At 42.8% G+C, this 15,303-nt stretch overlaps 1 protein-coding gene across 3 annotated transcripts in view; it reads right to left on the bottom strand.

The window, feature by feature from the left end:
• LOC306970364 (glutamate receptor 1-like) overlaps window positions 1-15,303 on the bottom strand; it is a 191,424-nt gene that overhangs the window by 107,501 nt on the left and 68,620 nt on the right. For all 3 annotated transcript variants that reach the window (XM_079566320.1, XM_079566321.1, XM_079566322.1), the window contains exon 3: window positions 13,187-13,426. In XM_079566320.1, coding sequence (XP_079422446.1) covers window positions 13,187-13,426 — 240 coding nt within the window. The remainder of the gene's footprint in view (window positions 1-13,186; window positions 13,427-15,303) is intronic.

The raw sequence follows: 15,303 nt of genomic DNA on the forward strand, positions 1-15,303 counted from the left end.
AAAATGATGAATAGCCTTAACCGTATTCAATAGAAATGTAAAGCTCATATGTTATTAAAGGAATAGGCCACCGTTTTTATATACTAAGATATGTTCTTACCTAGCCTTAGCCAAGTTAATATATCCCCGTCTGGTCTTTGTCCGTGCGCTCTGTCAGGCAAACGAAGCTACCAAGCTCTTCCACGTGTTCCTTATTTAAATAAAGTTACGTGAAGTGTTTTCATGCGAAGTATATTTACACAGAAATGTAGCATGTCGATTTTATAAGCAAATAAAAAGGGGGACTATATTGTGAGGCGTAATGATACGAGGAGCACAGCGTCCGCGCAGTAACTCCTAAAGACTTCCCCCGCTCACTTCCGTCAACAGAAGCTGTGTGACTTGTAGAGAGCTTGCAGAGAACAGTTGAAGAAGCGTGGATAACTTGTGAACGATGCCTTTTACGTGCATCGTGCCGGGCTGTGATAACAAGCAGAAAGTATATAGTGTAGTAATGTTTCACAGATTTCCAACTCACCCCGGACGACGACACAGGACTCAGGAGCTCCACCATGAGGTAGGAATGCGCAAGCACTTTCCCAAAATATATTTTCTGCTTGTTTAGGAGTTACTGCGTGGACACTGTGCTCCTGTATCATTACGCCTCACAATATAGTCCCCCTTTTTATCTGCTTATAAAATCGACATGTTACATTTCTGTGTAAATATACTTCGCATGAAAACACTTCCCGTAACTTTATTTAAATAGGGAACACGTGGAAGAGCTTGGTAGCTTCTATCGTGAGCTTTTTCGGAGCTATGTGACATGTGGGAGAGGCTGCGTATGTGCTCCGTTTGCCTGACAGAGCGCACGGACAAAGACCAGACGGGGATATATTAACTCGACTAAGGTTAGGTAAGAACATATCTCAGTATATAAAAACGGTGGCCTATTCCTTTAACAGTAGCTAACCTAGCTGCTCACTCTCCTCTACAGACATTTATCAAACGTTCTGTTTTGGCCAAAAACATTGAAATTAACACAAAATCCATCTCATAATTACGCCTTTATCTGATTCAGCTGTGTCATGCGTTGCTATGGCGATGCCACAGCGGAGTGATATCCCAGTGATTTAACTACCGGACTACGTGTGCGGTTATACCAAAATAATGCACCAGCCAATCAGAATCCAGTATTCACCCAGACCATGGTGTAATAATGCTTAGTGAGCTCACCTTAACACAGTGAGTGCTGCGCTGTTTGGGGGATTTAGCTGTTGAGTTGGCACTCATCCAGACCGTTTTTCATGATATGTGTAGCACCACAGCATGTTCTGTGTTATAGCTATGGACGAGAATCCTTAAGCCAAACAGAGACTAGTTTGATCAAAATCACTGCTTTTTTTCTAGATTCGGAGATTAGACGAGATTAGATTAAATTAGTGTTTCATCAAACATTCTCCTCTCTGATGAACTCCTCTCACCTCTCTGGACAGACACTAATGTTATGGGATGAGGCAAATGCCTTAATATATTTGTTTGAAGTCCATTTTGAAGGCCCAAAAGATGATCCAAAACAACACAAACGCACATGTTCACCCCCCGCCCCCCCACAACCCTCTCCCTCCCCCTTCCTGGCCGCGGAGTCGCTATGGTTGGAGGCAAAAGGCGTCTCCACCCCAGCACTTCCCATTTAAATGCACTAAGTCTGAAGTGGCAGGATTACAAAGTGTGCTCCTAATAATACGCTATAGTCTGCGCTTTGAGTCACAAGATCGGCCCCCATGTCTCTTATGGTTCCGAAGTGATAAGCAAGTTTACAACATAAAATACTGAACATAATATAGGGGTACAAACATGGGACCGTTTCTCAGCCCCCCTGAGGCCGAGGAAGTTGTGAAGTTCCATATATATGGCAATATTGAAACTGAAATTGTTCGAGCCCTAGTAAAAAACAAACTCCAGTGACCAAAGACTCCACTCACAGTTTTGAGTGATCTTCAGGCAAAGCGGCAGCTGTTTCTTCTTCTAAGGTATCTTCGTTTTGTTCTTCCCGGACACTTTTGCTCATACAACAGAACAAAGCGCGTCACATTAGATAGGACTGATGACGGGCACTAATGCTTTTAAAAACTTTGGATAACTCAAATAGACATTAGCACAATCACTGGCACCGCTTTAAAGGTAGAGCTGATGAATAATACACCACAAACCGCCACAGGAACAGCGTGACACTCAATAATGTGTGAAATGTTTGTTCCGCTGCACTTTAAGCTTGGTGTTACGGTTTAATGTGTCCCGCTACACCCCTAATGGACAGAAAACTGTAGGCCATAAAACGTGAAGAGTGTCCACTGACTCATCTGCACAAACCACTCACCGGAGAGAGATCCCGGGTCTGACACAGGTTACAGAGTCCACTATAGTGACCTGAGGAGAACCAGAGCCAATCCAACATGGCCGTCCATTCAGTATGCCGAGCTTCTGTTGATAAAAACGTATTAGGATGCTCAGAGGCGAGAGTTGGCAGTTGTGCCGTGGGGTAAGGACCTTCTCCCACTAATATAAATGATAACACGGACAGGTAAATCAGATCGTTACAGAAAACCTAGCCCGGGATGTGTGGGAGGGTCTGTGAGAGTGAGAAACGTTCTTTTACGGTTGGAAAGGGGATCATTCAGGTGGCGCACCTTTCAGTGATCCCATAAATGGTCATGTTTGAAGTTCACAAAAGGGGAGGGAGGGGAACTACACTTTCTCCCATTTCTCCAAAATGATTCTAACAAATGCTGAATTATAAATATACTGCATTTCTCTCCCAAATAAAGATACAGAGACATGGAGATGAGCAAAGGGGTTTAACAGCCCATAAATACTTTAAGGTTCTGTATCATGCTATTTTAGCCATCCCAAAGTAAGGTAGAGGCATATATTTGTACCTCTACCACTATGGAGTACTATGTTTGTGAGAAATATAAGTATTTTCTGGGGGTATTTTGCAAACCCTGAAGACAAGATGCTTCGATTCAGTTAACTCCGCCCCTTCTCTCCCAGCTAATTCGGCCATGCATTATTAGCAGTAAAAGAAACATAAATATCACAGCAATAAGTGAAGTTACTTCACAATGCAGTTATTGGGAGTTGACATCTGAAACACAGCTTCATAAAAGGTTAACACACACGCTAACACACACGCTAACACACACGCTAACACACAAGCTAACACGCGTTTTGACTCACCGCTCTGTCCTGGCATCAGGTGTTTACATTATGGGACTCGCATTGGTCATAAAAGTGAATCCACTTTGATTCTGGCGAAGGTTCACCAAACATCCATCAGTGACAGTCACAGAAAAACAATATTTTGGTGATAGTCGCCGAATCCAGGAGAGAAATTCAAACTCCTGGCGAGTGGCCTCTTCTTTAGGAAGGTTGAGTAAAGTCCTCGTAGCCAAAAGCGTTTTTCTCTGTGACATTATCGTTAGGTAAGAAAAAAGAACAGGTGTGTCCAGAGTGGGTTAGAAAGAGCTCCTTCTTCACAACCTTCAGCGCAAACATGACATCTGTTCAGACAATCAGGGGTGTGTTTGTTTTCTCCGCAGGGGCAGAAATACATTTTATTTCTTTCCTTCTTTCTTACAACAGAAATAATGAAAAAGCTGTTTTATGAATTAAAATCAGGCCATAATGCATCACATTACAGAAGTTGTGCTCTTCCTGTTTGAGTGTCACAACTCAGTGTTTTTCCAGCTGAGGGCGGAGCAGCTGCTCAGAGAGCAGGATTCAGGAGGATTGTGAGAACTGTGTGAATGAAACCAAAAACCACTCTGGTTTTGATAAGGATGTAGCATAACAACATGGCTAAAAGCTCCAAAAAGTTGATTGTGCATGACAATCCCAACCATGATTTTAGCTTAATGTTGCTAACGTTAGCTACAAGTGTAATTTTTCGCTTCGACTGGACAATCTACTGTGAACAAACATCTGTATGGACCCAATTTTGACTTGACTTTATTTGTGTGAGATAAAAATTGTGATTCCCAAAACATACTTCCTTCCCCCTCGCCTGGGGCACGCCCCTTGCATGACGCGTTGCCGTGTGCATCTGTAATGTTCACCACGCTCTGGCCCCTGACAGCGCCACAGTGCGGACTGATAGCCGAGCGTTCGCGCCTGAGCGGCGGCGCAGTAAATGATCCGTGGCTGATCTCAGGAACAAAAGGCCGCTGTGAACATCATGTGCATCGCGTGTCAGGACTAACAAGGCACTAACGCAGTCACGCGTGTCCTATACAAACATGAACCTCTGTCTTTATTACACGCTGTGCCGTAACAGAGGGGTTAATGGAGCACGCCTGGATGACTGAGAGCCTGCACAGACGTATCAGACCAACCAGGCGTCTGCCCCCGGCCTGGTTCAGTCACTCAGAATCATCTGCGTTTCAGGAGCTTGGTCTAGTTCCATTTGCTTCGTAGACGAGACTGGAGTGAGACACAGGGCTGGTCAAGATTCACACGTCGTAGAACAGTGGATACAAGCTTTCACCTTCGGCAAACGGCATGCTAACAAAGCCTGATGGTGAACACACTTTGAGCGCTCGGAGCAGCAGTTTGACGGGTCCGCTGATGGATAACTATGGAGGACGGGTGCACGGTCAGTCAATCAAGCTTTGGGGTTGTGCGTCAGGCATGGGGAACTGCTCGCAAATCGAGAGAAGAGTGGATTCAATTCAATTCAGACAAATTCAAGTTCAAAACAGGAGGGCTACCACAAATGGGTTTACGGTCCTAAACACTACAGCACTAAATTTCTGCTGGATGACCTCAAGAGGAGCAGTCTGAAGGTTTATCCACAGGTGTTTGGGTCAGGAGGCTGCAAAGGCCACAGCAAAACCTCCAAAGAGCAGTGCAGCCCAGACATCTCTCAGAACTGGAAGACTTTTGTAAGGAAGGGCAAAAAAACAGAAACTAGAATCTAATCCAATTTTGTTTTGTGATGTGCCGTAAGAGCAAAGTATCATAATTTGCGCCCCTTGTTTCATTGTTTACGTGGCAGCTATACTTTTTCCAAAAGCACATTATTTTTGAAAGATATAAATCTTCATCAATCATCTTGTCATCGAAGGGGGCGTGGCCTCGCCGAGGGGGAAAATAGAATATTTTGGGAAACACAATTTTTCCCTCTTTTTAGCCATTTTCTGGTGGAATATCAACGTATTTATCACACAAATAAAGTCAAGTGTAAATCGGGCCCATATGGATATTTTCTCACAGCAGATTGTTCAGTAGAAGTGAAAAAACGGCAGTTGTAGCTAGCGCTAGCTAACCGTTAGCATTAGCCCGATGCTAACATGTAGCATCAAGTTAGCACTCTCTGTTATTTATGTATTTATGGGCTGTTGAACCACTTTGCTCCTCTCCATGTCTTTGCATCTTTATTTAGTAGAAAACTATATTCATAATTCTGCATTTGTTGAAGTAGTTTTTGAATAATTAGAGAAAGATTACATTTTTTCAAAATTGTTTTCCCCCTTACCTGTTTTCAAACATGACCATATATGGGCGATTCCAGAGATGCCGCCTGTATCTATGTCACTTGAAAATACTGAAATCATCATTCTGAATTCATTCTAAATCACATTGTTGCTGAATTCAAACTCGAATCATCTTCCCAATCATTTGTCCTGGTCCGCTTGAAAAACAGGCCTGTACACATGTTATTTCTGCCGCTGTCAGATTTGAGAGTCTTCAGGGCTGAGTGAACAGGGTCAGTGGAGCTGAAACGGGAGTCAAGGGCATCGACGAAACAGAACCAAACAACATGAAACTCTGTGAAAGTCACCAACAAAAGGACAAACAGAGAATTAGTTTGCCTGAGTGCATCCCGTTTAAATCCAGCTCCTCCCGGGGGTCCGTGCCCTGTCACGGACGAAAAGAACCTCCCAACATTTCATTCTGGCAAGTCTGAGTGTGTTCAGTTTCTAGATTAAATTGACTTTGTGCGATTTCCTCGTCTTAAAAGAGTTTCTGAATGTCACACTGTGGGGATTGGAGAATCACCAGCTGCACGCTTCTTCTCCACCGTGTGATGGTTCAAAGATTAAATCGTAGCAACAACCGAGGGGTCTGTCGGAGCGAGTTTCTGGCTCCAAACGGAGTGTTTTTAGCTGACGCTTGCACCGCTCGCTCGAGGTGTTTATTTTTCACAGACACAAATGTGGTCTGTTCATGGCTGGACATGTTGCTCTTTAGCTGACGGTGCACTGGTGTTATTGTTGATGACACGGCTGACAGAGATTGTCGGTTCAGCGAGAGGAAGGCTCACTCTGTGTTCATCTGGGCTGAGTCTGATATGATGGGATTCTGGTCCGACATCAGAGAGCCAAATCCAGACTTTGGTTTCGGACATCGAATCAAGCCCATGTGATTCAGATAATTCCCCTTGTTCCGAATCCGCAGTAATTAGAGACCAACTTTTGATGCCTGTTGGTCCAGGGACAACATTAAAGGAAGTGACATTATTGTTAGGTTTTCTGGATTTAGGACAAATATTTTAGTATTGGTGTTGTAAACCAAGTAGTGTTGATGTACTGGTATCGGAAAAAATGTAACAGGGTGGAAACAAAAACAAAATAGGGTAGAAAATTCCCAATACATGTTTGAAAATTTTCCAGGCACTTTCAGTGGGAAAAATAGCTCTGAAATTTGGGGAATTAAAAAATAATAATTCAAAATGCTTATATTAACATTATACAGTGGCTCTCGAACACTTGCACATTTTGTCATGTTTACAACCATAAACATAAAGATTTTATTTTGAATTTTTTACTGAACGTTCACACACGAGTAACAGACAACTGTGAAGTGAAAGCAAAATGATACATGATTCTGTTATTTTTCAGTGAAAAGTGGGGCGTGCATAAGTATTCATACAGCATGAATGAATACTTTGTGGAACCCCCTTTTGCTGCAATAACAGCACAAGTCTTTTGAGGTCTGACTCTACAAGATTAGCACATGTAGAGACTGACATTTTAGCCCATTCATCTTTACAAAACAACTCAAGCTCTGTCACATTAGAAGGAGAGCGTTTGTGAACAGCAGTTTTCAGATTATTCCACAGATTTTCAATAGGATTTAGGTCAGGGCTTTGACTGGGCCATTCTAACACATGAATATGTTTTTTTTTGTAGATTTATGTTTGTGTTTAGGGTCATTGTCCTGCTGAAGGTGAATCTCCGCCCCAGCCTCAGTTCTCTTGTGACTCCAGCAGGTTTTCCTCCAAAATGTCCCTGTATTTGGCTCCATCCATCTTCACAACTATTCTTACAATCTCCCCAGCCCCCGCTGAGGAAAAGCAGCCCCTCAGCCCAACCCCCCCCGTCCCCCCCCCTGCTATTCAGACCTGTCTGTCTCTAAATTCAGTTGTGGTAATTCCCTGTTCAATGCCATTAATGCCCATATAGTCCCGTTAATTCCCATAAATTCCTGTAAATTCCCATGGATTCAAAACATTGAAAATTCTTTGAATTTTGCCACCCCAATGGTACTCAGCCCTAGGGACAGACACAGGGACAGTTGTTAAGTTTTACTGCAGATGCAGAACAAGCCTCTGGACAGAATTGTAAATGGAATGTCTGTTTCACCAATAAAACAGCCTTCCTCTGCTGCTCACAGTGGTGCTTTATTCACTCATCCCCGCATTCAGTGATCAGCAGCAAAACACTTAAAACTCCTCTGTTACTGACAAAGCCTTTATAAGAGCAGTGACGCAGCTCACACTGTGTTGATCAACAACACCCCCTGGGCCCTGACCCGAATTTCAGGCAATACCATCTGGGTACACTAAACGCTGGTGGACGCTTCTATGTTTATGTTCCTGACCTACGATCTACAGTGTTTAACTACAACCGAAGATATACTTGACTAAATGTTATCAAAATCCCAAAAAGTATTTTGTCGAAGGACCAAGATTACGACATTTCTGCCGCACCTCGATAACTCAAATCCCCCCAAAAAACTTGCATTGTGAGCACTGTAGCACTCTCTGAGCAGCACGTTGACCTCCTCTCGTCACCTGCTGTGTTTTCATTTCCCTCTGGTGTGTTTGGGAAAGCGGGGAGAGAGAAGACAGGGAGACAGATACAGAGAAAGGGGAAAGAGAGGGGCAAAGTTTGTGGGCGGATGGAGCCTGGTGCTGTGAGTCAGACTGCAGAGGGCCATTAACTTTGCACTAAAACCGAGAGCAACATAACACTTCTACGGCGAGGCTGCGAGAGAGAAAGAAAGAGACAGGGAGACTACCACAGGCAAGTCAAGTCCACATGCATCTTCCAACAAGCACTGTGCCTGTAAAGAAGATGCGAACAAAAACATGTCTAAGAGAAGGGAGAGAAAGAGGGAGAGACGCTTTCACCACGGGCAAGTCCTCTGCTCCCAACAAGCACGATGTGAATGAAAAAAGAGGTCTGAGAGAAGAGCATGAGGAGAGTAAAACCTCAAATGAATAAATAATGGATGTTGGGGCGCGAAGAGCAGAACAATGAAACGTGATTAAACAGTAAGAGAATTCTCATGTCTGAAAGCAGTTGTCGACAAGACCTTAGCCTTAATGAAGAGCAGGGACAAGATTCAAACGAGGACAAGACTATTACCAACTCCAGTCCTAAAACCTCCGCTCAAACCCAGGTCTGTACGCTCGACAAACCCAGGACTCAACAAAACTAGGACTGTAAAATCTACAAACCCAGGTCTGGATGCTCATCAAACCCAGGACTGCACGCTCAACAAACCCAGGTATGTACGCTCAACAAACCCAGGTCTGGACGATCAACAAACCCAGGACTCAACAAAACTAGGACTGTAAAATCTACAAACCCAGGTCTGTACGCTCGAAAAACCCAGGACTGTACAGATCAACAAACCCAGGTCTGTACGCTCGACAAACCCAGAACTATACGATCAACAAACCCAGATCTGGACGATCAACAAACCCAGAACTGTACGCTCAACAAACCCAGGTCTGTACGCTCGACAAACCCAGAACTATACGATCAACAAACCCAGATCTGGACGATCAACAAACCCAGAACTGTACGATCAACAAACCCAGAACTGTACGATCAACAAACCCAGGTCTGTACACTCGACAAACCCAGGACTGTACGATCAACAAACCCAGGACTGTACAATCAACAAACCCAGATCTGGACGATCAACAAACCCAGATCTGGACGATCAACAAACCCAGAACTGTACGATCAACAAACCCAGGTCTGGACGATCAACAAACCCAGAACTGTACAATCAACAAACCCAGGACTGTACGCTCAACAAACCCAGGTCTGGACGATCAACAAACCCAGAACTGTACGATCAACAAACCCAGGTCTGGATGATCAACAAACCCAGGTATGTACGCTCAACAAACCCAGGTCTGGACGATCAACAAACCCAGAACTGTACGATCAACAAACCCAGGTCTGGATGATCAACAAACCCAGGTATGTACGCTCAACAAACCCAGGTCTGGACGATTAACAAACCCAGGTCTGGACGATCAACAAACCCAGGTCTGGACGATCAACAAACCCAGGACTGTACTCTCACCTGTTCATTGTGCATTTGAATATAAATGAGTCTGTGGTCATACCGCCTTTGCTCCATCCGATTCCGTAAAGACCTTGTAAGCTCAGCAGGGAAGGGCCTGGCCGGTACTTGGATGGGAGACCATTTGGGCACACCAGGAAGCCTGGCCAATGTAGTGGGTGAGTGAATGCCTCGCTTCCGTCAGTCTACCCCATGGCAGCTGTGGCTACAATAAAAGCTTACCACCACCAAGTATGGAGCGAATGAATTATGCAATGTAAAGCGTCTTTGAGTGTCCAGAAAAGCCATATATAAAACCGATGAATGAATATTATAAATAATTATTATCATATCATAGGTTGTTATGGGCAATATGCAGAATCGCACCTCATGAGGGTATCACAACTTGTATTGTGTAGCATATTGAATTGTGAGGTATCCAGAGGTGCCTGCCCCCAGGATGGATGCGTCACCTCATGCTGCGACAAGGATGATTGGATGAATAGTGTGCAGCCTTAATATGAATGATCGTCTTTAGCAAATCACAAAGACCGCAGTTACAATATCACTTAAAAACAACCATATGCAGACTATTTAGCCAATCATGTTTCAGTCTTCTCCCAATTGTTAGCGCTCTTAGACCTGTTTCGTAAAATACGTGCGGGGTCTTAATCTTGGCGACAAAGCATATATTACGAATCCAATGGCAAGACTTTTCAGGGGGGATAAAAAAACATTCCTTCTCCTTCTGTCTCTCTGAGTGTAAGTTGTTATTGTGCAGTTGCCTGTCAGTGCAGCGGGCAGTAACAGGAGCCGTCTCCATGGAAACAGGACGGAGGTGATTATGGGATGAACGAGGCCGAGACGCGCTCAATCCGTGGAGAGCATAATGTCAAATAAAAACAGGAGAGAGTTTTTAAAAGGCGTCAGGAGAGGGAACGTGGGGGCAGAGGGAGACGCAAGCAAATAGAAATCATAATCTGCTGCATTGGCGGGAAGGGACAAGGAAGCGCGAGGGGGGGGCGGAAGATCCCATTCCTGTTCTTCTCACGTCTTAAAGTACATTAACATTTGAGAAATGACTGAATTATGAACTGCTAGACTCATACAGGAATCACTTCTGAATGTGTTTGCAGAGATCTACGGTTTCGCAGCTATAGAACAAAGATCCTGTGGATAAAGGGTATTTTGTTGTTAGCTAACGTTATTGTACACCGATTTGGCAATTCCTCACTTCCCAAATACGTGCTAGGTTAAAATTGAGGCGAGCTGCGCATACGAAAACACAGGAGAGAGTGTGGAAGTTGGGATTAACGTCAGTCAAACATCAGTGTGATTGTGCTAGAACCATACAAATATTTAAGTCACTGAAACTGTCAGTATCACTCGGTCACTCATAGTTTTTATAGTTTCTTATTTATCTAAGTTATGTGTTATATGTTGTATGTTTCATGTTGCACAATCGACCGGAAACAAATCCTAGTTATGAACCTGTTCTGTTACGGCCATACCATCTCTGTAGTACAGCCATAACCTTGGTTCATGATAAAAAAAAATAGCAGCAGCTTATAAATACTCTCACTGAAGAAGCTCTGCTCTGCTAAAAACACAATTATTACCGAGAAACCATTACCTCTGCAGTGCTTCCATGTCTCTTTTAGAGCAGAGTCACAACTCTGGTAGAATCAGCCCAACAGCTGTAATTGGAACTAAAGTACGTCCTTTAGACCAGGGTTTCCATTAGCCCGCTGTAGCCGGCTTTTGGCTGGTTTGAAAAGCAAATGGCCGGTAAAAATAATTTCCATCCAAATTAAAGACACATATATTAAATACAACATTTCACCTAAGTTAGTGATTAACACAACAAAGTGTTTTTGAGACAGACCTAAATATGAATAGTCCTATCAAAAAAACGTTTCTATTTACGCCCTTAGCCCACTTTAAAAAGCACAGCTGAAGCGGCATCCTCGCTCTGGAAAGGAAAGGCATTTCTCTTGTTCTTCGTCACATTTTCCAAGAAAACGGTGAACTACAGGTACATTTACATTCATAAAAGTGCTAATAAATTCGATTAGGTTATTCTTTAAACTCGCATGTGTTCAGTCAGACTGATGCGTCTCACAGCGGCTCTTTCTGAGAGAGTGGCCAGTCTGCGCAGACCGAGGGACTTTAGCATTGTCCATTACTCCCTCCATAATGTTTCAGCTATGAGAGATTTAATCATTATTTTATACCTGAAGCCACGGTAAAGCGTGGAAGGGCATCCTACATCCAACCCTCACTAGGCAGCCGATGCGGACAGATCTGGATAAGGTCATTAGGGTCATAGATACACTTTCTGTCTGAGTGAGTTAAAGTGCAGATGAGTACGTCCACATGATACCTGCCACTCTCCATCGTCTCCATGCCCACAACTTTAGATTTATATTTGAGCTGTTTTTGAGCTTTTTTGTCACGTCATTCTTTCATTAGAAATAGACGTGGTTTGGGTCCCACAAAGCACTCATGTCGCTACATGTAACAATCTTCTGCCTAAATGAAGATTGTTATTGATAATAAGACACATTCATTGTATATGTTTTCAATGGCCGGTAATTCTTGTGAATGGGCAACGTTTTATGACCCAACCGGCCAAAGTGTCAGGCAAAAAAAAAGTCTAGTGGAAGCTCTGCTTTAGAGGCCAATAGGACTAAAAGAGCATGTGTCTGCGGGTTATAAAACTGCATCTGTTGCTGTGGTGTTTCAATGGGCTTACAGTAAAGGCACGGTACCCTTATTTTACCCATTTTGTCACTTTTTTTTTTTTTTTGTTATTTTATTTTTTAATGCTTTTATAGTATGATCCCCTAATGTGTGTGTGTGTGGGGGGGGGGGGAGGGAGTGGGTTGTTACATCATTTAGAAAAAGAAAAAAAAACAAACACAAAAAAAAACAAAAAACAAAAAACAAAAAACAAAAAACAAAAAAACAAAAAAACAACAACAAAAAAAATAGTAATAATAATCATTTAAAAAAAAGAATAAAAAAAAAAGAATATATATATATACATACACATACATATACATATATACATATACACACACATACATATACATACTGTAATATATATGATATAAGTTATCCAAAAGCAAACAAACATCAAAACAGCAAGAAAAAATAAATAGATTTTAGATTTAGATTTTGTCACATTTTGACAAAAAAACATCAGTCAAAATGTGATATAACGGGTATTTTCACTGTCATGGTCGTTCTTCGGAGTCAAAATCTAACAAACAAGGTAAACCCCTTGAGCTCTAACTGCTCAGCCACTGTTCCAACAATGGATTCCCAAGGACTGCTCCCACAAAAGAGCCATTAACCTTCACCAGTGCAAAACCACCTTTCAAACTTTCTGAGCGCAGATCAACAATGGGAAAAATCATTTGATTAGAAATTGAAGCTTAAGCAGGTGTCCCACAAGGATCAGCACTTTCACCAATCTTATTCACATTCAAACACCACTCAAGAAATCCAGATTCACAATTAAAACATGACAAAAATGTTACATGGAGACACGCTCAGACCATTCAGAGATGTTTCAAATCATCCGGTGACCTCACAGTTGGTGCTTGGTGCTCACCTGTGCCGGGGCTGTACAGGTAGACGAAGCGTTTCCAGTCGAAGTGCTGGATGAGCGCCATGAGCGGTTCCTGGAGCGGCGGCCGGAGCTGCAGCAGGAACTGGTTGTTGCTTTGGACAGGGAAAGACGGCGTGACGAAGCAGACGTGTAGAGAACCGCAGAACGACATGAGCATGTTGACTGTGCGCCGGTCGTACATCCCCATCACTGCGTACACGCCTTTGGAGAACTGGGAGCAGACTGGAATAGAGGAGGGAGAGAGGACAGCTGTTTCAATGGCTGTGTCAGATGCCCCTCCCACCCTACCTACAGTCAAACTTCAAGATTAGTCTGAGTGTTTGAACAGTCTTACACGTGTGGGATGACACTTTCCTGTCACAAGTACATAGTAAGTATTGTGATAAAGTAATGGGTTTACTTTACAGCTTTAGAAAAAGCAAATGGAGTCATGTGTTTTAAAGGTTATACACTAAATGCCATCATCTGACATTTGTGGAGTATACAGTATCCGTCCGAAGTTTGGAATCACTTTTTATGTGTCTGCTTTTCCTTTATTTTTCAGCACCATTTCCATTGTGAGATTCTCATTGAAGACATTTAACTATGAATGAACACGTGGGATTACGGAGGAAACAAAAAGGGTGAAATGACTCTTTATTCTTGGCCTTTTCTCCATGAGCTTCATAAGGTCCTTGGGTAACACTTTACATTACGGGCCGGTAAGTCCTTGGTACTTACAGTGGTAATTACAGTGGTAATTCTAGGTACTTATTGTGGTTCTTACGGTGGTACTTACAATGGTACTTATGGTGGTAATTACAGTGGTAATTCTAGGTACTTATTGTGGTACTTAAAGGATACTATAGTGAGAATTACAAGTTATGTACTTCTAGATTCAGTGGTAACTCTTAGTTATGAAGGTTGTACTTCTTGTTTTCCCTAATGCTGTTTTATGTTGTTTTATAGTCACACAATCCTAGAAATTATGTCTGTATGTAGAAGTACCACATTTACTACCTATGAAATGCTGCTGTAGTATCCTTGAATTACCAATAAGTACCATAGATGTATCACTGAAACTACTTGAAACTATCATTTAAAGTATCAAAGTACATAGAAGTACAACCTTCATTAAGAATTACCACTGTATCTCATAGTAACGAGAGATACTGTGGTAACTCTGTGTCTCCCTAACCCTAACCCATAACCCTAACTTTTAGTACCACAATAATAACCTAGAATTATCACTGTAAATACTAGTACTTACCACTGTAATTACCACTGTAATTACCACTGTAAGCACCACAATAAGTACCAAGAAGTACCACTGTCATTACTAGTAATTACCACTATAAGTACCACGGACTTACCGGCCCGTAATGTAAAGTGTTACCGGTCCTTGTCCCTGAAATGGCTTAACAGTCTGTGAAGTCCAAACCATTTCTGTGACGATATTCTGAAGCCCATTGATAAATGTCAAACGCAAAGCAGTACTCAGAGCAAAATGTGAGATTGGGTTATTAGATTACTTTATTTGTATCCGTGGGTAAATTTGTCGTCACACACATGTTTAAATATAAAGCTTGTAAGCGCCCCAGATACTAACAGGATGTGCCTTTGCTAAAGAGGCAAAGGCTAAAGATACAGCAGAAATTGAAGCCACCGGACAGGAACAAATATAAAAAGCTGTGTCAGGGGCCATTACATCCCTACTTGTTCATCAAGGAAAGGGCAGCGGGAACAAAGCTTTTCCTAAAACACTCCGTATGGCTTATTGGCATCAAAAACCACTCTGTTTATCGTGCAGAAAGTCCAAACTGGTCTGAGGCCGAGGACTTTACAGCTGATTCAGGGCGTTTTTGTTTCTAACAGAGGAGCTACACACTAGACACATTTTTGAGCAAAATGTTCTTAATAAATACTAATATTTAAGGAAAATATTGCCTGCGCCCTGGGACCCATCTCAGTGACGTGGAGCCAGGCTGATGGTCAGAATCACCTGGCCGGAGGATTCACCTATTGTACATGTTTTTAGTGGTAGGGGAAACGTACGCAGACACGGGGAAAACATGCTTCACACAGAAAGGCCCCATCCTGGTGGGAATCGAACCCAGGAC

The sequence above is a fragment of the Gobius niger genome, assembly GCF_951799975.1.
Source record: "Gobius niger genome assembly, chromosome: 11".
Classification (NCBI taxonomy): Eukaryota; Metazoa; Chordata; class Actinopteri; order Gobiiformes; family Gobiidae; genus Gobius; species Gobius niger.